The 27,745-nt window shown below is 37.5% G+C and overlaps 2 protein-coding genes across 2 annotated transcripts; both read right to left on the bottom strand.

Moving 5' to 3' along the window:
• Window positions 1-119: 119 nt before the first annotated feature.
• LOC307136834 (uncharacterized protein) lies at window positions 120-12,700 on the bottom strand. The gene is made up of 3 exons (XM_079834149.1): window positions 12,586-12,700; window positions 12,003-12,122; window positions 120-2,363 (listed from the first exon to the last, which is right to left on the bottom strand). The coding sequence occupies exons 2-3, from the start codon at window positions 12,058-12,060 to the stop codon at window positions 1,378-1,380; spliced, it is 1,044 nt and encodes a 347-aa protein (XP_079690275.1). The 5' UTR covers window positions 12,061-12,122; window positions 12,586-12,700; the 3' UTR covers window positions 120-1,377.
• A 4,524-nt stretch (window positions 12,701-17,224) lies between these two features.
• LOC307136816 (uncharacterized protein) lies at window positions 17,225-25,659 on the bottom strand. Its single transcript, XM_079834115.1, has 4 exons — window positions 25,568-25,659; window positions 25,218-25,328; window positions 19,263-19,463; window positions 17,225-19,083 (listed from the first exon to the last, which is right to left on the bottom strand). Exons 2-4 carry the CDS (start codon window positions 25,267-25,269, stop codon window positions 17,702-17,704), a joined length of 1,635 nt encoding a protein of 544 aa, XP_079690241.1. The 5' UTR covers window positions 25,270-25,328; window positions 25,568-25,659; the 3' UTR covers window positions 17,225-17,701.
• Between the last annotated feature and the right edge of the window lie 2,086 nt (window positions 25,660-27,745).

Genomic DNA, 27,745 nt, shown 5'->3' with positions numbered 1-27,745 from the left:
GAATGTAAATATCTATTGACGCGCCGTAGACCGTGAGTATCTGTTGATGGGCCATTTCAAACATTTACACCTGAAGCCTATTCACAAACATCTGTACATCAGGCATAAGGCAGTATTTTAGCATGATAAGCAGTTTAATAGGGTACCCATAACTGAAAATGTATATATAGAAATATGTCTAGTGTTTAGACTATCACATTATGTATTTTACAGATTTTACCAAATCACATCATATATACACCTAAGCAGATATTGGCAAACAAGCTACATTAGGCATAAGGCAATATTTTAGCATGATAAACTGTGTCATAAGCTAACCAAAACAGAACAACATGTATTACAAATATGTTTAGAGAGTATCACAATACATTTACACTGGAGCATATATAGGACTACACAAATATTTTTAAGTGAGATCATATGGCAATATTTCCAGTAAGTTGTCCAAAGCTAGCCAAAACTAGGCAAAATATAGTCTGAAAATTGACAGTGTTTTTCTGATAATATAAACAACTTACTACAAACATATATCCTCTGCAGGATCAAGTCACTCTTCAAAATGCAACCTTTCATCGTCTGGATTGCAATCTTCCTCAGAGGAAAAGGTGAATTCTTCCTTGCTGTCCAGAATCAGCTGAAGGCATGCTGATCACCTGAACTATTTACCATGTGAATGACGCCGGGGTGTGGCGGTCTCAGCTCATTACAGGTAATGAAGGCAGAAGAAAAAGAGTGTACAGGGTTTCAAACGGATTACATAAACTGAGAATTTTGATTTTGATTTGAGTTCAGTTAAAAAGTAGACATTTTAAGCGTTATGTATACATCTCTCTCATGTCTGTGTGGCAAGTATTTGCTAAGTTACAGTTCATTTTCAGACACATTTCAGAATCAACTTCACTCATAGAGAGGCGGCTGAATGTGCATCATGTTAGTTTTCTTTATTTTGCAAAAAGCACAACATTTTGTTTTCATTGTGTATGCACAAATAAAAGTAGAAACTTAACAGATTTTAATGATGTATAACACTTGTCTGTATGTCAACAGAGTATTTTGAGTCTCTTTCGCACATAAGAAAAAGTCATGCCGGCGCGATCATCGTCTTCTAAGGGTTAGCTTCACTGCCAGACTAACTAAATTTATTTGTACAGCATATGGAGTAAATTACTTTTACTACATTTACTCCCCAACATAAAAGCATTCCTACTCAAATTGGGACATATCTCCCCAATTTCCAATGTTGAACAATCAATCTTCAACAATCCTTTATATAATTTTGACAAATTTCTATCTTTGATAATGCCAAGAAATTCCAATGTTTGCTTTATCAGAATCATATCAAACTTTTTCTTGTAAGCGATGGATCTGAACCTGAACTTACTTAGACAACTTCGGGCAATACTTTTGCTTATGAATCCGTAGACTAGATAAATTGGTGAAACACTTCCCACATGAAGAGCACTGGTGCGGCTTCTCTCCGGTGTGAATTCGCTCATGATTGTTCAGGTGTCCTGACTGAGTGAAACTCTTTCCACAGTGTGAGCACTTGTACAGTTTCTCTCCGGTGTGAATTCTCTGGTGTATTTTTAAGGCATTGGATGTAATGAAGGTCTTCCCACAGTCAGAGCAAACATGGGGTCTCACACCAGTATGAACACGCTCATGCTCTTTAAACTTATGCAGAAATATAAAACTCCGTCCACAAAAAGAACAAACATGAGGCTTCACACCAGCATGAACTTTAAGGTGCGATTTTAAGTATGATTTCACAACAAATGTTTTCTCACACTGATCACAGCTGAATGATCTCACTCCAGAGTGTGAGCGCAGATGATTTTTGAGATTACTTTTATGAGTGTAACTCTTACCACACTGAGTGCATGTGAACAGTCTTTCTCGAGTGTGAATTCTCATGTGCTCATTCAAGTTTTTTTTGTGGATGAAACTCTTTCCACATTGACTGCATGTGAACGGTCTTTCTCCAGAGTGAATCTTCATGTGCACATTTAAGTTTCCTTTGTTAATGAAACTCTTTCCACACTGAGTGCATGTGAACGGTCTTTCTCCAGAGTGAATCTTCATGTGCTCATTCAAGTTTTTTTTGTGGATGAAACTCTTTCCACACTGAGTGCATGTGAACGGTTTCTCTCCAGTGTGAATCCTCATGTGCACTTTAAAGTTTCCTATCTGAATGAAACTCTTTCCACACTCAGAGCAGGTGAAAGATCCTTTTACTCCAGATTTTCTGGCTCGTTTTTGTGTGAAACACTTTTCAGTCTGTGAAATGACGGAGTCTTCATCTTCATTTACAAACTGAGGTTTTTGAAATTGATACAATTTGTCCTCATTCACTTCCATCAGGTCTAAAATAAACAAAATTCACAATTCAGTTAAAGGAGGAACAAAATGAAATATAGCATCAAGCACTCAATTTAGCACTATACTAGTAGACTCAGTAGTAAACTAGATTTGTTTTAGACGCATTGTTTTATGTCAGTTTTCATCTTAAGCCCAATTCACACTGCACCAACAGACGGCAAACAGACACTTCATCAGTCGAAATTAACTTTCATTATGATCAACATGGATTTAACTGACGCCGTCTCTTAAATTCTCCCCATTAAGCCGCATTTTCCTTCATTTTTTTTCTATAGAAGGACAAACATAGTGATGAAAGCCAAAATATTTAAAGTCAAAGATGTATATTTTTTGGGTAATCCACGGTTTTGTAGAGGAGGGGTCAAAATGACACATTTTCAGTGGTTGAAAACCAAACGTGGGTCACTTTGCATACAGTTAATACTTTTTTTCTTTTAAAGAGGAATATTGGAAGAACAAATCAAGTTTAACCTAGAAATGCATCTCATGTTTTCTAACAACACAATTGCATAGAACACACCTGTCTGAATGCAATAAAAAATCCTTTTCCAAAGTTTGCATGCCTGTATTTCTAAAAGTATTCAAGATTTTCAATGGTCAAGAACTAAATGCGTTTCACTTTGCATTTAAAGAGGAATGTCTAACTTCCGGTTTCATCATGAGGGGTTAGCAAGCACTCTACGATAGCTCCGCACAAAATCCAGTAGAATTCGTTCAGAACATCTTTAATAACCAATTATTGTTAAGAAAGGAAGCGAGTTGAGTTATTATCGATTTATTCGTACTGACAATTTGGTACATTCGTAGTTAAACATGCCAGCCAAGCCTCGTAAACTAGCGGATCAGGCCGCGCTTGCCTCCGCCTCGGACTCTGCTATAGAAGACTCACTGGCTGAAAATACTCAGGACACGGGCAACGTAGCATTTCTTAGCGCAATCACTTCTCTGTGCTCTGAAATGCGCTTAATCAAATCCGATATCGGGGATATAATCGAATCCAAGATTGAACAACTTGCTGTTTCTATAAGAGGAGAGATCACCGCGTTCCAACAGGAGGCCAGCTCTGCGATTTCAGCTGTTAAAATCACCGTGGATGATCATGCTTCAAAACTGGCAGGCTTGAAAGCTAACGCTTCAACCTCTTTGGATACGGTAGCCAAGCTTGAACAAGAAATGGGCCGTTTAAAGCAGGTGGTCGAGCAACTTTCGGACAAATGCATGGACCTTGAAGGACGTAGTAGGAGACAGAATATTTGTGTACTACACATCAAGGAGGGGTTCGAGTCTGGAATGAAACCAAGGGACTTTATCGCGCAACTTTTGATGGAAGCATTATCGCTAGATAAGCTGCCGCTTGTTGATCGCGCACTGCAAAATCGTGGAATCGTTTTGATTCGTGGAAAATGTTATAACCCCAAAACATTCTGTAACTGCTCCTTCCTTTTGATGTTCTACTTAAATTCTCAACTGTGGAGCTATGTTAATCATTGATTGAAGGTCAACGAATAAGAGATTGTTTTTGGTTTTATTTTCTCGAGAATAATAATTTACTTGCTATATTATACTTTGTTCTCTTGATACCAATTGGTCATTTTAAAATTTTCAATCACTCGTCTCATACCGCAGGTTCTCTTAGTTGTTGGTTAGATGACGGGGTTGCTGTTTAAGTTGGTGTGCTGGTGGGGAGGGGGCCTGTTTAAGATACCTCAAAGTGGTAAAATGTGTGGTGAATCTTGTAATAATAATACATTGCGTTGTAATGATGCATAGTAATACTGTATAATCGAGTAACAGACAAGGTATTGTTTTTGCTTCATGGAATGTGAAAGGTCTAAATCACCCTGTTAAAATAAGTAAGATACTGTCACACTTGAAATCGCTCTCTGCTGATATAATTTTTTAGCAGGAAACGCACTTGAAACCTGATTCTAAGAATAAGTTGAAATGCAGGTGGATAGGAAATGTATTAGGGATGGGCAACAGCGGTCGAGTAATCGAGTACTCAAAAGTGACAGCGACCATCGATCATGAGAACGATGATCGCCCTGACTTTAAAAAAAAAAAAAAATCTTTTTTATTGGTTATTGCGTCATTTTGCGCGGTACCTGAGGTCTGGTTGGTTAGCGTTATACAGCACGCCTCCAGACCGCGGCGAAATAAAGTGAAAGTGAGTGGTGCACTGCAGTGATGTCTGGAATCACTGTGATCATTAAACGTTTAGTGCAATATGTGCAGCGCCAATCTGTCATAGCCTACATAGCATTATAATGAGAACACGATGGAAATAGAATGCTGTAAATGATCTGTGCTTAGTTCCCCGTGTATCAGCTGTTAAAGGAAATCCACAGAGAAACTAGCGAGAACACTCAGACTAGCGCGTGAAGTTCATGTGCGCATTCGCGTCCTTTTCTGCAGATGCACATTGTAAGATTACTTTTATGTTGTCTATATCTGATTAATCTAATATAAAACGCGTTTGGTTGAGCTTAATAAGCTAGCAAAGCGCTGCCGTAATACCGGCTGTTGTTCATTCCATTCAGTTTCAGCTCAAATGCATTAATGCTCGACATTATGGTTTAGAGACGGTCATATTCTTTGCTCATGACATCATAAAAAGTGAAGCCGCCACGCCGCCATGTTGGTATTTTTATGTAAAGATTGTTCAATTAAATTAAATCAAAAGTTGTTTTTCTTAAAGCCTAATAAATGTTGAAATTGGTAGCTTTCAGTTATACTGTAATGTAATGTCATAAATGTTTCATAGAGACATCAGTATCAGTGATACTGGCCTTCATTCATAAAAAGATGCCATTACAACACATATTTAAAATATGCTGTCTTTAAATTGTTTCTAAATTAATTTGGAGAGTAACTGAAATGCTTACAATATCAAAATATTAAAAACTCCAATGTCCTTTAATTGCAATTAATCATGATTAATTACAGAAAAAATTAATTCAAAAAAATTACAACCCAAAAATTAAAATGGAAAAAAAGGAATTAGCAAAAATTGAAACAAAAAACGGAACTAGCAAAAATTAATATGGAAAAAAATAAATTTGGGAAAAAATAAAAAGGATTTTATAGGGCCCTATACTTGTCTATTTCTTTAGGTCTATGACTCCCCCCTTGTGCCGTAGGCCTATAAAACAGCGTACTAATCGCGACAGGCCTATCGAGGGCCTTTAAAATAAATATTTTAGATAATTCAATATTTTAAGAAAAATCTGTTAAGAACCAACATTTTTAAAGGATATTAATGTATATTTAATACTTCTTGAGTTACAGACATGCAAAACTTGCGGAGGCAAAAAAAGCTTTTTTCAATTTTTGAACGGTCACCGTTGGCATAAAATGCAACAAAGATTGTTAAAGTCAACAGATTTTACTAATAGACCTACCACTCTCTGTGTAAAAATAAAATAATGATGTAAAGTAAATTTTACATCCCTGTAAATTGGCTCCAAATCTCAGGTGAAAATTGTCATTTTGACCCCCCTCTACAAACTCAGTTCAGTGTTCAGTGTTTTGTAGAATATAAATACATATTTACTGAGTTTATTTACTCAGTAAATATACATTGGTTACATTTAATATTTTGGCTTTCATCACTATTTGTTTGTCTTTTTAACAAAAGCCGGGGACTCTGGTTGAATTGACATGGAATGACCCAAATATTAAATAAATAATAGATTAATTATCAATAACCATTATTTTTTTTATTATAATTGTTTTGTTTTTTTAATGTTTCAAATATTTCTGAAAAGTTAAACAATAAGTAATAATAATTCTCACACCAATCAGATTGAAATATACAGAGCCCCTAAAGTGACGTGGTGGTGGAAAAAATGTAGGATGGGAGGAATTTTCCCCCCAAAACTTTTGCATTCCCCTTAGAAACTTTGCGTTCCCACGCAAAAGTTTTGCATTCCCTCGCAAAGATATTTGCAAGTAATGTCCCGCTGGCAGGGTTTCAAACAGCTCACGTTAACAATGGAGCAGTAAGAGTTTTATTTCTATCAATAAAACACAAATTACAGCTCTTCAACGAGCTACAACCTAATGTTCCTCAAAACGAGCCTTATAGTATGAGAGACAAGTACGAAGGGACCGTCTGCAAAGTGCAAAACCCGAAACGCGTTACTACAAAATAGCCAATAACAATGTTACACATTGTAGGGTATCCAAATTCAGTTTACACATCAATTATTTACTACAATATACTAATACTACAACACTTTGTTTGATAAAAAAAAAAAAAAATTGCATAATTTTTATTATATAATAAAATCAATGACTTCACTGTTATTAAAAAAAAAATTCAATAACTTCACTGTTATACAGTGTAATGCCATCAAAATTAGTAAGCAATTACAAAAGCTATGGTTGCAACTACTGTATTTTAGCTGGGTACCAACATAATTTGTGTAAAGAATAGGGCTGGACCAGAATATTCGAATATTCGTTCAATGGGTTGGTATTCAATTTTCAAATTTGTGATTCGAATATTCGTTGTTGTTTTTTTCCGTGAACACCTGGCATCCTGCTAGAAAAGGCTCTCATTCGATTCATTGCATATGTTTACACTATAAAATGCAATACTTTTTTTCAATTATCTTATAGCCAAGCCATTTTTAATAGCCTCGTTATACTTAATAAATATATTTGCTTCTTCTAATATGGCGTTTCCACCGGAAGCGATTCGCGCGAAGGTGGACGCTTGAACATTTTGAGTTTACTCGCTTCAATCGCGCGTGAAATTCCACTGCACAAACCTGGCAGGGCTTCCGCCAACAGCTCGTCTCGTTGAGAAATGGCTGACATGGGCTGTGTTTACATGTCTTTTTTTGTTAAAATCTACTGTTAATGTGTGACAAAACGTAGTTAAGACTTTTTCAGTCGATAATGTAGTTGTTTAAAGCTCAAATCTGTGGTTTATTTATATAAAGAGTGCCTATTTGAACATTTTATCTGGCGTTTTCGGAGCGCTCAGCGCTCGTCAAAGCCGGCGAGGGCAACCTTTCCTCGGCCAGTCCTTCTGCCGTCTCCCGCTGGCTCTGATGTCTCTGTGGCGGCTCCAGCTATAATTCGTCTTGTAACGGCCGATCTTTGCTCTCATGGATCTATAATTTGTTCCCTGGCAAATCGTTTAGGCTGAGGGCAAAGATAAGTTTCATTACTTTATATTTTTAGGCTATAACTGTACGTTGCAGTTGTAACGTTAGCCTACTAGCACTGACTTTGAATGTTTGACTGAATTGTTTGCTTTATTTCATGTATAGCTTGTTATACATTACTTATACTTTTGTATTATTGATCATACATAAACTTGCATTTAACAAAAAGAGACTGTGGTGTGTTTCATGTCATTTAATGTTATCACAGTGATAATCATATTGTCTGAACCAGATATTAATATACAGATTTTCTCCTCATTGTTGTCACTACTAGAGCAAGCTCCTGATTGGTTAACGCGGCGCGAAATATTCGCCAAAGATTCGCGCGATCCGGGCGTTCAAAGCGCACAATTCGCGCCGCCTCAATCGCGTGAATCGCGCCGCAGAATGCCATTTCGCGTCTCTGCATTGACTTAACATGTAAATCACTCGCGCGAATCGCGTCCGGTGTGAAGGCACCATTAGTTTTCCCAGCAGCAGAGTGCACAACTGCACAAGCTTATATGGCAGAAGCCATGTCTGAGCTTGCATTTTGGGTTAAACTGCGTTCGTTTGACATTGTGGAAAATAGAATAATAGAATCAAAATGTAGCCTATTATCCTTTTTATACGTTAGGGATGTGACGGTGAAAAAATGTTCCCTCACCATTTCCCTCATTGCGGTGCTTGTGCACGGAGCGGCTGAACGCATGCAGCCGTGCGCCGTTTACTTTCGGTTTGCCAATTCAGGGGCGGGTTGCTTGAATTGTGGGTTCATTAGCTATTATTCTTAATGAAAAACATAGCAACAAAACAGTACAATGACAAACTCCCTTAAATAGGCGCTTTTACATCGCTTTGAAACCAAATATTCCGCGATCATCTTGTAATTTAGCGCCACACTTTAGTGAAGAATATGATCTGACTGCTGCTGCGCCGTTAGTTTGGCTCAAGTGGCACATTCAGTTTTTTTTATTGTAGTTAGTCTTAGAGCCCTGCACGGGCCCCTATAGCCTGGCCCTAGACGCCCTAGCCCGGCTGTTTACCAAAACTATCGGCCCGAGTCCTATATATATATAATTATTTATTTTTTTTATCCTCCCTATTAGGCTTACACATTGTTGCAGCCATTAAAATAGTTCAGTTTTGTTTTTAATGTCAAAGTAGTTATATTTAGTTTCGTTTCTTTATTAAGTTAATTTAGAAAAATGTTTAAAGCATTTTTTTGTTTGTTAAATTAAAGCGGCCAGCGGCTGACAGTGAGTTAACCGCATGTTTGATCAATTTAGTCTCTCAAATCAACACTGGACTTGTCTTACTTGTAATAAAATCCACAGATATAAAACACTTCAAGCATCACAATCATAGTTGCCAAGTCCGCGTATAACACGCGACTTTGGGCTTCTTTTTTTGGCAAGTCGCGTTAAGAAATCACGAGTCGCGGGTTGCGGTTTTTTGGGCTTATTTAAAAAATGTGGTTGCTTGTTAGGAAAATATAATAAGCAACTTCGTTTCTTTACATTTATGGTCGCTGTTTTGTCCAATACATTGACTGACACTGTCTTCTCACAGCTAATAGGCATTCAGTGCAATGATACAAGTGCTGTAATAATCCGTCCTCAAATATCCCGCTTCCTTCTCCCCTTCATTGAAGAAAAATTACATTCAACGTGCAGGTATGTGACGTTATAAATGCACGTAATGATAGTTAGTAGACTTAAATAGACGTATACATTTTTACAAACAATACCACCAGCAGTGTACAGAGATGGAGAGGAAACAGGGAGGAGAGGCACCTATAATTTAATTAAACAAATATTTTTGTAATGTATTTAAAATTACAGGCTATTATAAAAAAACAAGTCTACTAATAATAACAGTAGGTATGGTTCGAATTTATTTTATTTTAAATATGTGGCTATATTGCAGCGCTCCCTTAGTGCTTGTGTCCCAATGTACTATCCATCCTAAATAGTGTGACATTAGTAATTTTCAGTAGCCTACTATTTAGGGCAGATAGTGTGCACAATGAGACGCAGGGCTTGTCTTTTTCACGGTTTGCAGTGTGTGTGTTCACATTACTGCCCCTAATATGTGTGCACTAACTCCGACTATGGGTTACCATAATTGGCCTTCATGTCACTTTTTCTCTTTTTCCATCTCCAAACCTCTTCTGTTCACATCTGATCAGAGGATATTGTGTGTCCTTTATTGCAATTTGATGATTTTTGTAAAATCACATCTGTTTTTGCTTTTCACACTCTGAGAGGTTTCAGTTTCATATGTTGCTCATTTATTGATAAAAAAAATAATTAATTAAATAATATAATAATATTGGGCTTGTTTTGGGCTTGTTTTTGAAGCTGCGGTTGCTTATTTGTCTCGCGAGAGTTGGCAACACTGATCACAATGCTAGTTTAAACATTTAGCCTACTGCACCACCACCACAGTAAAAAGGCATTTTTGACAAGCTGAGACAGGCTGATGCTGCTCGCAACGGCGCACGCAAACGAAACAAATAAATTGAAGTGACGTGTTTTATTAATTTATTTTATTTTAGTGCCATATAGAACCTTTTTTTTTGAGTAAACATTCCTCCCTATTAAACATCGTTGCAGCCATTAAAATAGTTCTGTAATTGTAATAGTGTAAATAGTTTTGTTTTTAATGTCAAAGTAGTCATATTTCTTTTATAGTTTCTTTATTAAGTTAATTTAGAAAAATGTTTAAAGCATTTTTTTTGTTTGTTAAAATAAAGTTTTTGTTTTTTAAAGTAACGACCAAGCGGCAGACAGTGAGTTAACAACACATTTGATCAATTTAGCCTCTCAAATCAACACTGGACTTGTCTTGCTTATAATAAAATCCATAGATATAAAACACTTCAAGCATCACAATGTTGGTTTAAACGTTTAGCCTATACTATCACTTTTTTGAACCACTTTAAGTGCCATATAGAACGTGTTCAAAAATAAATTGCGCTATGCACGTCAACAAAAGCAACAGATATGAGCTGCATTATAGGCTATTCATCAGATCAAAGACCGCAATATCAGAACAAGTGACCTAAGCACTGTAAGGGCATTTCGTTTCATTCGTTTTAATGAAGATGATTGCGTTTTTGAGCATCGAAGACATTCGGCAGTTTGTGTGTTGGCTTGCTTTACTCATTTGCGGCGATACTCTAAACGCTGTGCGAGCCATCCTAACAGTTGTGATGTCATGGTTTCATGTTGTTTCCACCAGTGCAACACACCTCATTGTTTCTTTTAATTAATGAATGTCTAAAATATAAAATGAAGGAAAAAACCTGTGTTTGAGGTATGACGTGAAAATTGTCCCGAAGCCCGGCCCCAGGGGCAGAAATGCAGGGCAGTCTGTTCTATAACTGAACAGACTTATTTTTACTAGCTAATATAATATATCAAAACTGGGACGTAACCGATCTGTGTGTTTTGTATCAGTAGTTCATTGCCCGTTCGCGGAGCATATAAGCCTAAGCCCTGCCCACGTGAGGCGCGCCGCTTCTCCAGATTCCAGCCTTTATTAGAGAGAAGGATATGTTCAGCTCCTTCCCTCCGAAGCTTCGAATATTCGATGTTGATTACTACCAAAGCTTCGAAGCTCAAAAAATTGTATTCGGACCAGCCCTAGTAAAGAATAGGCCTACTTAGCTATGTTCTATTACTTTTATGTGCTATTACTTTTAGGTGCTATTACTTTTATTATTTTTATGTGCATTACTTGCCAAACTAAGCGTTGCAGTATAGCCAGTAGGATAGTGTGATGTGTGAACTGAATTTAGTGACAGTACAGTGCATTTCAGTGAAGTTAGCTGAATATTTTTCATAATAAAAAAATCCTAACAATTAAGCAAAAGCTAATTTTATTAAACTAAGTGTTGTAATATGACTAGTATGGGTCATACAGACCAATTTATATTATAAGACTCGTTTTGAGGAAAATTAGGTTGCCGCTTGTTCTTTACGTTAAAGAGGTATCATTTGTGCTTTAACAACGTTGAGTTCACGAGTTATTGATCTAGGAAGTTTGAATATAGGCTATTGGCAATTTTACAGAACTCATTGAACTAAGCACTTAACTGTATTTCGTTATACTTAAGTCCAAGTTCAAAATAAAGCTCTAATCGCTCCATTGTTAGCGTGAGCTGTTTGAAACACTGCCAGCGGGACATTACTTGCAAATATCTTTGCGAGGGAACTCATTTCCTCCCATCCTAAATTTTTCCCACCACCACGTCCCTTTAGGGGCTCCATAGAAATACATTACATCTGATTGGTGTGTCGGATACAGTGTAGTCTATCAGTGGAAAGGCATTGGTGTCTGTCAGTGATTGTTTTCACCAAACATGATGAATCGTAATGAGAATGTCTGAGAAGTGGCGAGGTGTGAATTGGTCTTTTATGTTCCTAATCAGTCATTAAAGAGAATGAAGGAAACACCAACCTATTTGTTCCTCTGTCTCTTCATCTTTTATTCTGCAGGGTTCTTCCTCAAACTCCATCTTTACAATAGTATGTCTGTAGTTTCTCCTGGAGTAATTCCTCCTGCTTGCTTCTTCTTCTCCTGTGGGAAGATGGGAATATTCCCAGCATTTAAACTCTCATGAACGGCTGTGGGAGCGGCTTCACTGACTGAAAGTGTGAATTGTTGTCGCTGTTGCTCATTTAGCAGATGATCATCACACTTACAATCACTCTCAATTATCCAGCTATAAGTGTCTTACTAAGGCAACTGTTTAGAAACTATTCAACTCCTCTAGCTAGTTTTTATGTTGCTTTTAGATTTGATTTAAAAACTGTTTAACATGTTTAATTTGTTAATTACATAAAATTAAAACAACTCCATCTTTCACATTACAAATCTTCACAATTTGTAATGTGAAAAACAGTCAGTAACGAGTTTACGTTTCTCGAGCGTAATGAACAACATCAGTCGGTTCATTTCGATGCATTTGAGTGATTCACTAAATGAACCGACTCGTTTGGATTTAGATTTGTCATAATAAATGATAAATTAATGTACTCACAGTGTGAAAACATCAGATTTAGAGCAGAATGAACGGCTGTGTTCCACTTCTCATGTTTATGTTCTTCCCTCGCTCACTTCTCTTCTTCGGATGTGTGTCGTTGCTTCGGTTGCTCGAGCGCCTCCTCTGGCGGAAAACAGTCACTAGAAAACTATTTTACTTTCAGGTTTTCAAACCTGTACTAGAGACACCCCAGCCCTGCACATTTTGTGTCTCCCTCATTTATTATCACACCTGATTAAACTCATCAGCTCGTAGAAACTGCAAGAACTAAATTGGGTGTTTCTGATAAGGGAGACATACAAAATGTGTTATCTTTATCTTATTTGAGATTATACAAAAGCACTAGTTATCTCCCCAAATATGTTTGATTTGGGATAAATATTCAAATTTCAAATGTCTCCTAAAGAGTTTGCTATTTTACCTTCTGGACTCCTTCAACTGCTGCGTGTTACTGGTGTCGGTGGCTTTAATATAAATCTTGACTTCACTTTCAAGTTAGAAAGTATTATTAATAAAAAATATTATTAAGAAATAGGAAGATTTATATATATATATATATATATATATATATTTTCATCTAGTTTTATCGTTTTATCTTTCATTTTCATCTAGTTTTATCGAAGACCTTAATAAACACATGGCTCAAATTCACAAAACATTGAGTCAAACAAGTTCTGTAGCTTTACAAAAGGAATATGCTACACGACGAGAATAGTTTTTGTGCTAAAACCTAAATAACGACTTATATATTGATGACCGATTTCAAAAAACAGCATCATGAAGATTCGAAGCGTTATGAATCAGCGAGTCGATTCATGATTCGGATCGCGTGTCAAACTGCTGAAATACGTCTTTGGCGATCCAAACCGCTGAATCGACTCACTGATTCATAACGCTTCAAAGCTTCATGATTAGGGTTGGGAACCAAGAACCGGTTCTTATGCAGAACCGAAACTGATTTTTGAAAAATACCAGAACAAAATTCCTAAGTTTCGGTTCCGAAAACGGTTCTGGTGCAGTGTGTGTGCGAAGCGCTGGGAGCTTATCCTTTAATAGCGAGCGACAGCTCACCTCATCATGAATATTAATTACGTTGCCTGCCGCTTCCAGGAGTGCAACCAATTAATGCAGTTCAGCACTGAAAGCCCTCGTGCTACACATTTACAGTTTTGCCTCAAATATTTTCTCGTTGACCACCAGCATGGTGAAGAGAAAGTCACAAGTATGGATTCATTTCCAAAGAATGAATGATAATGAAGCAAAATGTAACATTTGAAAAGTTAATAACATGCAAAGGAGGCTGCACTAGCAATTTGACAAAACATTTGCTTCAGCACGGAATCAACCTCAAAACATGCAATGTTTTCAACTGTTTAAGGAAGACTGCTGCACCTTGCACGTCCCCATTGCCAGGTAGGAATTCATACACAGGTAAATATGTTATTTCAGTAGTGATAAACTATATAGACTATCAATATTGTGACAAACGTCCCGAGCCTCTATCAGCGTCGCCCTGGAAACGGACCAGACACACCTGCACCCGCTCATCACGGGCTGAGCGGTCACAGCTGCGGGTCATCAACCACCCACTATATGAGACTCAGAGACAGGCAGAGAGGTGAGAGATGTCTCCAGAAGACTCAGCTAACTTACTTCTGCTATTCCCCACAGACAGCAGCGTGTGTCCGCCAGCCCACTCACGTGAGAAGAGCACGGATCCACACTGCACCGCACCGCACTGGGAGAACGAAGGACGAGACGCCGAGCACCGAGCACCCACCGACTTCACGCCAAACGGCCCACTTTCACGCTGACATTTAATAAAACCCACCCTTCGGGGAACTCACCTGCAACCTCGTGTCGTGTGCTTCTTCACCCCGTCACTATATATATATCAAAATCGCGCAATACATCCGGTCATCCTCTCCTTAATACAGTGCAGTCGCCCTGTCCCATGTGCAGAAAAACACCCCCAAAGCATGATGCTACCACCCCCATGCTTCACAGTAGGGATGGTGTTCTTGGGATGGTACTCATCATTCTTCTTCCTCCAAACACGTTTAGTGGAATTATGACCAAAAAGTTCTATTTTGGTCTCATCTGACCACATGACTTTCTCCCATGACTCCTCTGGATCATCCAAATGGTCATTGGCAAACTTAAGACGGGCCTGGACATGTGCTGGTTTAAGCAGGGGAACCTTCCGTGCCATGCATGATTTCAAACCATGACGTCTTAGTCAGGGTATCTGCAGGTTTCACCAAGTCAAATTTAAGACTTTTTAAGACCTTTTCAAGACCATTGTGAATTAAATTTAAGACCTATATCACGCAATTAAAAAAAAACTTACAAAAGGAAATACAGAATCACAAAATTACTTGCAAAGCAAATTGATTTATTCAAATTGAACAAAGTATTAGTAAAATTGCACTTCCTCATAGCTCAATCCCACCAGGATTAATATACAAACACACTACCAGTCAAAAGTTTAAACGGTAAGATTTTTTACTGTTTTTACAGAAGTCTCTTCTGCTCACCAAGGCTGCATTTGTTATTAAAAATATTAAAAAGCTGTAATATTGTGACAGTTCTGTTGTGACTGTTCTCTATGTGAATATATAGAAAAGTGTAATTTATTCCTGTGATCAAAGCTGAATTTATCATCATTACTCCAGTCTTCAGTGTCACATGACCCTTCACTAATCATTCTCATATGAGGATTTGATGATCAACAAACATTTATGATTATTATCAGTGTTGAACACAGTTGTGTAAAACATTTTTATTTTAGGATTCTTTGATGGATAGAAAGTTCTAAAGAACAGCATTCATCTGAAATAGAAAGTAAAAAATGGATTTCTGAAGGATTATGTGACTCTAAAGTCTGGAGTAATGATGCTGAAAATTCAGCTTTGAATCACACAAATAAATTGCATTTTAAAATATATTTTGAAATATAAAATTGTTCTTTAAAATTGTTTAAAAAAAAATGAAAAATAAAAATTCACTACAATACTGTTTTTGCTGTATTTTGGATCAAATAAATGCAGCCTTGGTAAGCAGAAGAGACTTCTTTAAAAACATTTTAAAATCTTACCGTTCACAAACTTTTGACCGGTAGTGTGTATGTATATACATTTTTTGTGAGATCAAAATTACTGATTTTGTGGTGGTCATTTTAAATTAGGATGCCACATTTACCATATCATTATGTTAGATGCACAATAGTCATACATGGCAAAAAAACAAACAAAATGCATGAATCTTGTTTGACAATAGGACAAATAAATACAACTTAAATATACAGATACAAACAGTGCTTTAAGTTTAGGTATGCTACTGTTTGTTTTTTCCCGTTGTTGTTGTTTGATTAATATTAACGTCAGAGGCAGGAGGGGGGGGGGGGGGGGGGGGGGTATAGGCTAGGCTTTATTGGGTTGCTTTTGCTTTAAGACCTACAGTAATGCGCCTAGATTCGGTACACTCGCGCGAGCGCTGACAGGGAGCAAACGCGTGCAGAATCCGCGGCCAGTCTGACATCGGTCTGTGTGGCAGTAGCGAATGAATTCGGGGTTTACATCGCTTTTTAAACTCTTTTTTTAGTGCTATCGGGCATATACTTTTATTTGGTCATTATGCGAGATGGCAGGTAAGAAAGATTCGCCTTCGCTTTCACAATCGCGGAACTGGTGAACTGTCAGCTGAAGAATAAAATCCGTTTGATGCGTCTGTGGTACAATCCGAAAGAGACTAGCGCCAATAACACTAAAGCTGATTGGCTGCTATACAAGATGCATGTTGGTCTCTCACTAGCGAAAAAACGATCTACAACACACACACACACACACACACACACACACACTCTCTCTCTCTCTCTAAAACGCTGCGGGACCATTTCAATGAGCAAGAGGTATCGTTACATGGACGTAGGAAAATTAAGACCCGTTTAAAATTATTTAAGACCTAGAACTCAATACTTCAGCGAATTTAAGACTTTTAAGGCCTTAAAATTCAGATTTTGAAATTAAAGACATTTAAGACTTTTTAAGATCCTGCGGGTACCCTGTTAGTGTATTACCAACAGTAACCTTGGAAACGGTGGTCCCAGCTCTTTTCAGGTCATTGACCAGCTCCTCCCGTGTAGTTCTGGGCTGATTTCTCACCTTTCTTAGGATCATTGAGTGAGATCTTGCATGGAGCCCCAGTCTGAGGGAGATTGACAGTCATGTTTAGCTTCTTCTATTTTCTAATGATTGCTCCAACAGTGGACCTTTTTTCTCCAAGCTGCTTGGCAATTTCCCAGTAGCCCTTTCCAGCCTTGTGGAGGTGTACAATTTTTGTCTCTAGTGTCTTTGAACAGCTCTTTGGTCTTGGCCATGTTAGTAGTTGGATTCTTACTGATTGTATGGGGTGGACAGGTGTCTTTATGCAGCTAACGACCTCAAACAGGTGCATCTAATTTAGGATAATAAATGGAGTGGAGGTGGACATTTTAAAGGCAGACTAACAGGTCTTTGAGGGTCAGAATTCTAGCTGATAGACAGGTGTTCAAATACTTATTTGCAGCTGTATCATACAAATAAATAGTTAAAAAAAAATCATACATTGTGATTTCTGATTTTTTATTTATTTTATTATGTCTCTCACAGTGGACATGCACCTACGATGACAATTTCAGACCCCTCCATGATTTCCAAGTGGGAGAACTTGCAAAATAGCAAATACTGTGTTCAAATACTTATTTTCCTCACACTTTTTGTTCCTTGTTTCTTATATTTTCACTTTGTGCAGTGATGCATCACACCAAAAAAATCTAAAACAAGTTGTTTGAAAGATGGATTATGATTTAATAGACTATTATTGCCACTTTTACCCAAATGCCTTGTATGCACAATTAATGAAAATAATTTAACACCACAAAGTAATAAAACATCTCTTCACAAAAAAGTTGTCAACACACTAGTTTTCTAAACTATTATTTTGACCTTCCCCAATGGTTCTCCTTGTCAAACAATCAAACTTCACGACTAATTTTAGCAAATGATCCAGCTTTTGATTAACCTGAATGTCAAAATATTTATTTGTCAGTGATGGATCTGAAAATGAACATTTGCTAACTGGACAACTTCGGGCAATGCTTTTTCTTATGTTTCTGTAGATGAGATATTTGGGTAAATCTCTTCCCACATGAAGAGCACTGGTGCGGCTTCTCTCCAGTGTGAACTCTCTCATGATCTTTCAGGTTTCCTGGCTGAGAGAAACTCTTTCCACAGTGTGAGCACTTGTACGGTTTCTCTCCAGTGTGAACTCTCTCATGAATTTGCAAGTATTCTAACCGAGTGAAACTCTTCCCACAGTGTGAGCACTTGTACGGTTTCTCTCCAGTGTGAATTTTCTGGTGTTTTTTGAAGGCACCTGATGTAGTGAAGCTCTTCCCACAGTCAGAGCACACATGAGGTTTCACACCAGCATGAATTGTAAGATGTTGTCTTAAGTTTGATTCCGCAACAAATGTTTTCTCACACTGATCACAGCTGAACGGCTTCACTCCAGAGTGGAAGCGCAGATGAACTTTGAGATTACTTTTCAGAGAGAAACTCTTTCCACAATGAGAGCAGGTGAATGGTTTCTCTCCAGTGTGAACTCTCTGGTGTTTTTTGAAGGCACTGGATGTACTGAAGCTCTTCCCACAGTCAGAGCACACATGAGGTCTCACACCAGTATGAATACGCTCATGCTCTTTTAAAGAGTTCAGTCGTGTAAAACACTTCCCACAGTCAGAGCACACGTGAGGCTTCACAGCAGCATGAATTGCAAGATGTTGTCTTAAGTTTGAGTCTGCAACAAATGTTTTCTCACACTGATCACAGCTGAATGATCTCACTCCAGAGTGAGCGTGCAGATGATCTTTGAGAGCACTTTTGTAAGTGAAACTCTTTCCACACTGAGAGCAGGTGAACGGTTTCTCTCCAGTGTGAACTCTCTGGTGTGTTTTGAAGGCACTGGATGTACTGAAGCTCTTCCCACAGTCAGAGCACACATGAGGTCTCACACCAGTATGAATACGCTCATGCACTTTTAAAGAGTTCAGTCGTGTAAAACACTTTCCACAGTCAGAGCACACGTGAGGCTTTAGACCAGCATGAATTGCAAGATGTTGTCTTAAGTTTGAGTCTGCAACAAATGTTTTCTCACACTGATCACAGCTGAATGATCTCACTCCAGAGTGAGCGCGCAGATGAACTTTGAGATTACTTTTCAGAGAGAAACTCTTTCCACACTGAGAGCATCTAAACTGTTTCTCTCCAGTGTGAATCATCATGTGTCTCTTAAGGTTTGATGTTTGTGCAAAACTCTTTCCACACTCAGAGCAGGTGAAAGATCCTTCAACTCCAGATTTTCCAGCTTCTTTTTGTGTGAAAGTCTCTTTTGAAACGACTGCATCTCCATCTTCATTTGTGAAATTATGTTTGTCTTCATTCACTTCAATCGGGTCTAAAATCAACATTAAATTAAAAAAGGACAAATAAGTAACAAATACATAAAGATCGTTCTTAATTTAGCACAAATCTAGTTTACTACGGAGTCTACTAGTGTCTAGTTTTAGATGTATTGTTATATGTCAGTTTTCATCTTAATGTTCCTCATTAAAGAGAATGAAGGAAAACACCAACCTATTTGTTGCTCTGTATCTTCATCTTTTATTCTGCAGGGTTCTTTCTTAAAACCTGGGGTGAAAGATCCTTCTAGTTCAGTTTTTTGGGTACACTTTTGTGTGAACTTTTTGCCGTCTGTGAAATTACGGTCTCCATCTTCATTTGTGAAATGAGGTTTCTGAAACCGATGGTGTTTGTCTTCATTCACTCCCATCAAGTCTAAAATAAATAACAAATAAAATAATCAAAATTCAAATAAAGGAGGACAAATATGAAAAAAAAAATTAAATGTCAGTTTTCATCTTAATGTTCCTCATCAGACATTAACCCTCTGAACACAGCGATCGCGCCAGCGCGTTTTGCTTGATTTTTCCTCATGACTGTGTAAAACAACTTAAAATATTCCGTCATTTTTGGCCTCTCAGACATGAAAGATGTCTTTACAGAGCTTGAAGTTTCTACTTTTATTTGTGTACACTAGGGGTGGTTAATCTGTCTGATTTCCCGATTCGATTCGATTACGATTATTGAAGTCCCGATTCGATTACAGCCGATTTTCGATTATTAACGATTCTCGATTAGCGATTATTGATTTTCCATTTCACAACAGTAAACGAAAATACACTACAAAGTGATTGCAGTATAAAAAAAAAGTCAGCTACTGAATTACTTAACTCTTTTATTGAGTAACAACAACTCAAAGCACTTGTCGTATATAGTGTCGTGTAGTTACACAGAAATGAATACATCACATTGTGTTGTGACTCATCAAGTTGAACTAAACAATAACAAATAAATGAAAGGCTTATTTCCTTTAGGAAGTAGATCAGAACCAACATACTGTAGAAATTGGACAATTTTCTTCTAGAAAGACAACGTGTTCAGGTGGAGGAAGACTGCAGGTTGCAGTCGAAACATGTCAAGGTAAAGAAGAAGTTTTTTCTCCAAACACCTTGTCTTTCTAGAAGAAAATTGTCCAATTTAATCATTAAGAAGACAAAATGAACATTTTTGAACAACTTACTGTAGCTTCAGCTTATATACTGTACTGTAGAACACAGTGACAAAATGTCAAGAGTGATGGATGCGGTGCGCGCGTGAGGGGGGCGGGAGCGCGTGGAACGCTCGAGCTCCTCTCGTTCGTTTCCTGACGTGAGAAAGACAAAAGGGGAAAAAACGACAGAAGAAAAACGGGTTCGTGTCGGAGGAGTGTCGAGGCCCGTTCGGTTCCATGAGCGGGAGCCGCGGGTCGGTGCAGCGGAGCGGCGGTGTGTTTCCAGCATCAGTCCGGCTGTGTGTGTGTGTGTGTGAGAGATCCGCTCATCGCGTCCTCAGGATCGCCTTAATTCCCGCGAATGTGCGCGTCGATGTGTGTCGCGCTCGCTCATCTGAAGCGCTCATAAATCTGCGAATTGAAGGCGTTTATTCGGTGTTTGTGCGCGAATCTGAGCCGTGCTAACGCGCTAATGCTAATGTGCCTGAGCTCCAGAGGAGGCGAGGCGGGAGGATTTCTAGAGTGTTCCCTCAGAATCATCTCCGCATTAACGACAGATTTACATTCATCTAATGAACACACACACACACACACACGGTGGTAGTGTCAGGTTTAGATAAATAAAAAAATAAAAAAAAATTGAAAATTTAATGATCGATTCATGCTCGTCCATAACATACTCGCGATTAATCGATAATCGATTTTTTTCACCACCCCTAGTGTACACTCACAATAAAATGAAATGTTGTGCTTTTCGCTCAAATAAAGAAAACAAACCGGATGCGTGTTCTCCCGTCTGTCTCTCCGTGAAGTCCACTCTGAAATGCGTCTGAAAATTAACTGTAACTTGACCGATATGTCTTTATAAAGCTTGAAATGTCTACTTTTAAATGAAGTAATTTATATCAAAAACAAATATTCTCTGTTAATGTAATTCGTATGAAGCAACGGGAGGTCCAATTTCTCAAGTGCTGTGATTCAGCTTCATCATTCTTCTGCTTTTCATCAAGTTTGGAAGACACGCTTTACCTCGGATTTACCACAGAAGAAGAAAAGCACGATTTTAAGATACATTTAAAACATTTATTCTCACTTATATTAGTGTTTTATTGTTGCATAAACTTCACATTGTAGGCTTCTAATTGAACTGTTGCCAGACTAAGATGTGTGAAATCAACGGAAACATGTTGAAATATGAACTATAGAGAGGTAGGCAACCTTTCAATGCTAAATAAAGATACACTTACGACATGAGGATATTTTTATGCTCTATAATATTAGACACAGCATGATATAAAAGCAGGGTTTCCAACTGTCCCGTACATTGGGCCTAAATCAGGGGCATCAACGTTTTTCAGGGGAAGGACCCCTTAGGCGATAGAGACATGGAGCGGGGACCCCCGATACAAAATGTGTCAAACAGAGCGACATATTAGCCTTCGGTATTAATAGAAACTGATTAAGAATAAGATATATTAAGACAGTAGATCAGAATGCACATTATTGTTGCACATGCATCACTGTCTGTATTACTTGCCATTGTTAAAATGAACAAAATGCTGCTATAAAATTTTTTATAAAATCACAATTCATTAGTTGTTTGCAGTTGTTGTAAATTATTTTAATTGATTTGATTTTGAGTCATACATTTATTTTACTAATCAGATGGACAATTGAACATTTACCTGAACTTTAGTTTCAAGTTTACTAAAACAACATTTTAATTTCACTGTGAGATGGACAATTAAGAATCAAATCACTATATATATTGATACGAATGTTTTTTTAAAATCTATGATTCTGCTTTTACATCACGTATCTATTTTGACATGCCATATTTTTGTCCCGTGCTAGTTGTCACTGTCAATTGCAATTTCGGGAGTGAAACACGCATTTATATGTAGACGTCACTTTGGCATCGTTCCTCTTAGCAGCATAAACAATACTTTTATTCAATGAATTATAGCTCAACCTCAAAAGCACGAAAGAGCGCTCACTTTACAATCACAATTAAGCTGTCACTCATCTCAGTTTGCAATCTCACAGCGTTCCATCAAAATCAGTAAAGTTGTCTACACTAAATAATGAATGTCTTACTCACATCGTGTCTTTGTTAATGAGAGAGCGAGCAGAACTCAGCGCTGGAAAAAAAACTCTTGCGTTTTGAGCGGTGAGTGGATTCTAACTTAAACACCTCTGATTGGCCATTGCGTTCCAGAGATCATTGGGCATGTCTATGATTGGCTACATTTCTCACCACTGCAAAACCCGCTGTGAATAGGAATGTTTCACGTTCTCCAGAGCGCAAAATCAAACGCAATGTTTGCCAAATCGGTTTCTCCAATAATATTATACTATTACAGTACCAACGGAGGGTTCTCTGCTTTTGTTTCAGGGTGCTTATAATTTAATTTGACTTTGTGATGTTTTCTCCCCATGTTATAATTTTTTTATCAAAACATTTTTTGTGATCAAACATTAATTGGCGGACTGCTGCAGTCCCCCGGTTGAAGACCCATTCCACAGCAGTACGACTTCAATGGTAACGTTGCCTAAGCCTATACATTGATGTTCGCTGATTTTAATCCCATACTGTATTTGTAGCGATGTCGTGATGCGGTTTCACTAGATATGATGTTTAGCTTTGATGTTTTTAAGTAGTAAACGTATTCACGTTCAATTGCAAGAGAGTATAGCCTAAAAAAAAAAGAACACCGTCACACACACACACACGCATGTACCCTCATCTCTCTCACGCGCCAGTCAAACAAATCGTGGAAATGCATCACATTTGCTTAAACTTTTATGAAGCCACGCAACAATAATTTCAGCATGCATTCACTGTATACACCGTGACGTGATGTTGTGACTAGTGTTAGACCGATATATCGGCCGGCCGATATATCGGGCCGATATTTGCGATTTTTACGTGTATCGGCCGATACAAGGTTGCTGTGTTCGCCAATATTTTTCCCCAGCATTATTTACAGACAGGCGTCCACAGGCAGCTCTGTGTTGCTGGAGACACTGCAGTTCATGCACTGCCCCTCGCCCACTAGCAGTGCTGGGGAATCTTCTCTTCAAGAAAACGATAAGTTTTAAACTTTCAAAGCATCTTTTAACTGTTTGATTAAGTTGAAATATTGCCATACACTTTGAAAGTGGAAACACGTTGCTCTATATGTGCTTGCAACTATAGCTAAGCAAGTTTGTGCGTCCAAATGGAAAACGCAAATGCTGAATGCCTCATCTATAAAACTGCTTGCCATTGTATTTAGGGAGCAGCAAATAGCTAAGTTGTAGGCTATTCGTATGCATACGGTAGCTGTTACCAACACTGGTCATAGGATTAAGTAATGCCGACGTACCGTGGTTTGTGGGAGTTTTATTCAGCGACCACCTGGCTGAGATTTAGACGCGTGTGCGTGTGTCTCTCCAGTGTTTCCCACACATAGACTAAGTCGCCACAGAATCAACACCGGCTGCCACATATTGCGTTCTTTAGCAGCTGCCAAAGCGAATTTTTATCCTGCTAAAGCCATATTTGATCGGTGAGTGATGAGACTGACTGATTTTTTTCCTGAAATTACCGTTGGTGTTGCTCTACAAGAGATTAAGTTAAGTGCACATAAGCATTAAATGACTAGGTTGTAAATAGTTTTAAAATTAAGTATAGTACAGTCAGTGTGCACTTTATTATGCTGTTTGCTGGTTGATACTGTGTGCAATAGTGTCATTATTTTATTTATGCTTAAATATTTATTTTCACCACTGAACTCTTTTTTTTCTTGTTCTACCTCACCTGTTTTTACTATTTGTTAAATAATTGTTTTTTTAGTTCAATAAATGTTCCTTTTTTTTAAATTGAGACTTGTAAAATTGTTATCATCATGATCATCGTGTCATTTTTATGATGTAAATTGAAGGAGCAAAAGCAGTATCGGCTCCAAATATCGGCTCAAGAAAATCGGCAGCCCGTATCGGTCATCGGCTAAGGCTGATGAAAAAAAAAAATCTGTATCGGCATCGGAACTAAAAAATCCATATCGGTCGATTCCTAGTTGTGACGCGATTTTTCGAACGGATGCTTCACCTAAAATGCACCGCAAGCCAAATGCAGCGTTCTATTGAAAATGTATGTATGTATTTCTGCCGTACCAAACTACAATGAAGCAACTGGTCTGACTGGGGCGTCACTCTTCCTCACGCATGGCACGCGCACGCACACACACACACAGGTTGCTACGTTACCATAGCAAATAGGCTCACCCCAGAAATTATATATTATTTGTTAGTAGCCTAATGGTAAATGCTGCAGGTGTAGAAATCTACATAAAATATATTAAGGTACGTTTACCCCATGTTGTGTTGTAAGTAAATTCAAACAAAAAGCCATTCTTTTAATCTCGTCACGTTCTTTGTTCTAGTTCACTCACAGGCGCATTCAGCCTACATAGGGACATCTATGCGGGGAGGGCGTGAATCCTCATGAATATTGATGTTTCACACTTGGGAAGACAATGACCTCTTCTTTGTCTTCCCAAGTGTGAAACATCAATATTCATGAGGATTCACGCCCTCCGCCGCATAAGCCTTCCTGACACAAAACATGTCTTATAATATTTTAATCAGTATATTATTGTTGTATGTGAATGAGTGATTTTTACATCGTCTTGAAGCAAATAATTTAGCCTACGTGATCCAGTTTTTAAAAGTCTTGTGAACAAATACTCAGTATGGGTTGTATGGCCTTTTTTTACAAACCATGCACAAACGTAATTTTCTCAAAACTACACACATGCTGCTCACATATTATTGTAGCAGCGTTTGTGCTGAATACAGAGCAATCAAACTTTAGCAATGAAAATGTTAGAAGTAACAGAAATAAGCTCAAATGTCAGATCATGTCAAAACACCTCCAGGGCCCAGAAAACAGCTCAGGGTTCAGAGGGTTAAAGAGAATGAAGGAAAACACCAACCTGTTTGTTCCTCTTCATTTTTTATTCTGCAGGGTTCTTCCTCAAACTCCATCTTTACAATAGTATGTCTGTAGTTTCTCCTGGAGTAATTCCTCCTGCTTGCTTCTTCTCCTGTGGGAAGATGGGAATATTCCCAGCATTTAAACTCTCATGAACGGCTGTGGGAGCGGCTTCACTGACTGAAGGTGTGAATTGTGGTCGCTGTTGCTCATTTAGCAGATGATCATCACACTTACAATCACTCTCAATTATTCATTCACTTCATTTCTGAGTGATTCACTAAATGAACCGACTCGTTTAGTCGTTTGGATTTAGATGTGTCCTAATAAATGATAAATGAATGTACTCACAGTATGAAAACATCAGATTTAGAGCAGAATGAACGGCTGTGTTCCACTTCTCATGTTTATGTTCTTCCCTCGCTCACTTCTCTTCTTCTTCTAGACTCGGATGTGTGTCGTTGCTTCGGTTGCTCGAGCGCCTCCACTGGCCGAAAACAGGCAATGCGTCGCGGTAAAGTGAAAGTAGCTCGATCTTGGAAAGTTAGGAGGAAAAAAAAAACTCTTCACACTTTTTTTGCATGAAATTCTTTTTTTTCACTGAAATTCCATCTTCATTTGTGAAATGATGAGGTTTGTGAAACAGATGCTGCTGCTCTTCATTCACTTCCATTGGGTCTATAAATATTCAATTCCAATAATTCACTAAAAGTAGGACAAAATAAAAACAAAACGAAAAATCCGGCTGTCATTTCAAATCATTTTCCTTTAAAGAGAACCCAACTCCGAACACATTAATTATTATTTTAATTATCACTCTGTAAGTCATTTAAACATGTACTGCTGTCTTTGCAAAGATTTTGTCTTTTAAACTTTGACTTTGTCTTTTCAAAATGTGTTATTATTTTAAAGTTATTTTTTTATTGTTTATTTAATCAGTTCCTTCTCAAACCCCAGTTTGGGAAACCCTTACATAATGTAACATTTAACGCACAATGTTGTTAATAACAAAGAAAGGGTATATATTTTCTTTCTTTTTGTATTTGTATATCAATATGGTACAATATTATCCTAATAAACTCAATGTGATAAAGTATTTGAAAAATAGTATATTATCTTAAAAGTGCAATGTAATGGATTACATAACTTTTCGACAAAAAATTGTCATGTACAGTTTAAATGTTATGAAAAGAGAGATTTACAATATTTGAATGTTCTTTAATAGATTTAGATTTGTCATTGGCTAATTCTTTTCTATTGGAAATTCTATTCACTGAAGTTTTTTAATCAGATTTGTACCAATGTCACGGTCTGGCTGCAGCAGAGATGATATTGTAAAAGCAGGCAGTCTTAATTAAAAACAAAATCAAACTAACAAAAATACTCAGGCTTCTTCAGAAATTCAAAAACACAAACAGAACAACCAGAAATTAGTATTGTTGTGGGGGGTGGGGGGCACCTTGGGGTATAATTTATATTATTATAAATAATAATAATAATAATAATAAAGGAATTTAATAATTAAATGATTAAAGGCATTTATGGTAATGGTCAAATAATTTCTAGGTCTAATTGTTGTAGACCAATGAAGTAATCAATTTAAACTATTTGCAAATCATATTTTATTTTAAAATGTGCACAAATTCACTCTTATTCAAGACTTGAATCTACTTGTGTCTTTCCACGAGCTCTCGTTGCGTGTGTGACAGAGACAGTGTGTAAGTACGCCCCGCCTTCTTTGATTTGATTGGCCATTTCAATCATTTTGACATTGACCACTGTTAGACCACTGAGGTAGAGCAGCCTAAAACATCAATCAGTCTAAACATTTTACTTTACATTTTTTTGTCATCCTAAAAACATTCAGCTTTACACATTCTACAATAAAAGGATAAAATAAGAAATAATATGATATATATATATATATATTAGTGGTGGGCATAGATTACTTTTTTTATCTAGATTAATCTAGATTAAAATGGCTCATTTGAATTCTGCCGAAGGCATTCAGAATATGTGTACTCGTAAGTGATTGTTTGTCTTTTTGTAGTTTGAATAATAAATAACTTCTGTCCCTTTAAGACCTGACGCACACATGGATCCAGGGCCGGCCCTGACCAATTTGCTGCCCTAGGCAAGATTTTACTTGGTGCCCCTTGTATCAAGGTTTAGCACTACACATTATCAGTCTAAGTTGTGGAAACACTCATACTGTTTTATTTTTGTAATGCATTGATGTTTTATTTTTATTGTTGTTGTTGTTTTATATGAAGTCCAGTCCATTCTACCCCATCATTATGTTCATGGTATTATTATTGTTTTTTATTTGTTAAAGGCTGATGATAGTAAAACTGTACAAATGTTACACCTATGCCACATTACAGCCTAAACACAAATAGCAAGAGTAATTGAATCTAACATTCATGCACAAACTATTCATTGAGAACTAGCAAAAGTGTTTGTTTTCCAGTAGATGGCAGCAATCTTCCACTAAACTATGAGCATTCATGCTTTCACCAGGAATTCAAC

Source organism: Gobio gobio, assembly GCF_949357685.1.
Source record: "Gobio gobio genome assembly, chromosome: 14".
Classification (NCBI taxonomy): domain Eukaryota; kingdom Metazoa; phylum Chordata; class Actinopteri; order Cypriniformes; family Gobionidae; genus Gobio; species Gobio gobio.
The sequence above is the reverse complement of the archived record's forward strand: the minus strand, read 5'-3'. Positions and strand labels throughout refer to the sequence as shown.

Coding starts and splice junctions, on each gene's coding strand:
- LOC307136834 (XM_079834149.1), bottom strand. CDS start 12,060: ATGGAGTTTGAGGAAGAACCCTGCAGAATAAAAGATGAAGAGACAGAG. Junction 2,364..12,002: donor AGAGACAGAGGAACAAATAG/GTTGGTGTTTCC, acceptor TGTTTATTTTAG/ACCTGATGGAAGTGAATGAG.
- LOC307136816 (XM_079834115.1), bottom strand. CDS start 25,269: ATGGAGTTTGAGGAAGAACCCTGCAGAATAAAAAATGAAGAGGAACAA. Junction 19,464..25,217: donor AAATGAAGAGGAACAAACAG/GTTGGTGTTTTC, acceptor TATTTATTTTAG/ACTTGATGGGAGTGAATGAA. Junction 19,084..19,262: donor AGATACAGAGCAACAAATAG/GTTGGTGTTTTC, acceptor TGTTGATTTTAG/ACCCGATTGAAGTGAATGAA.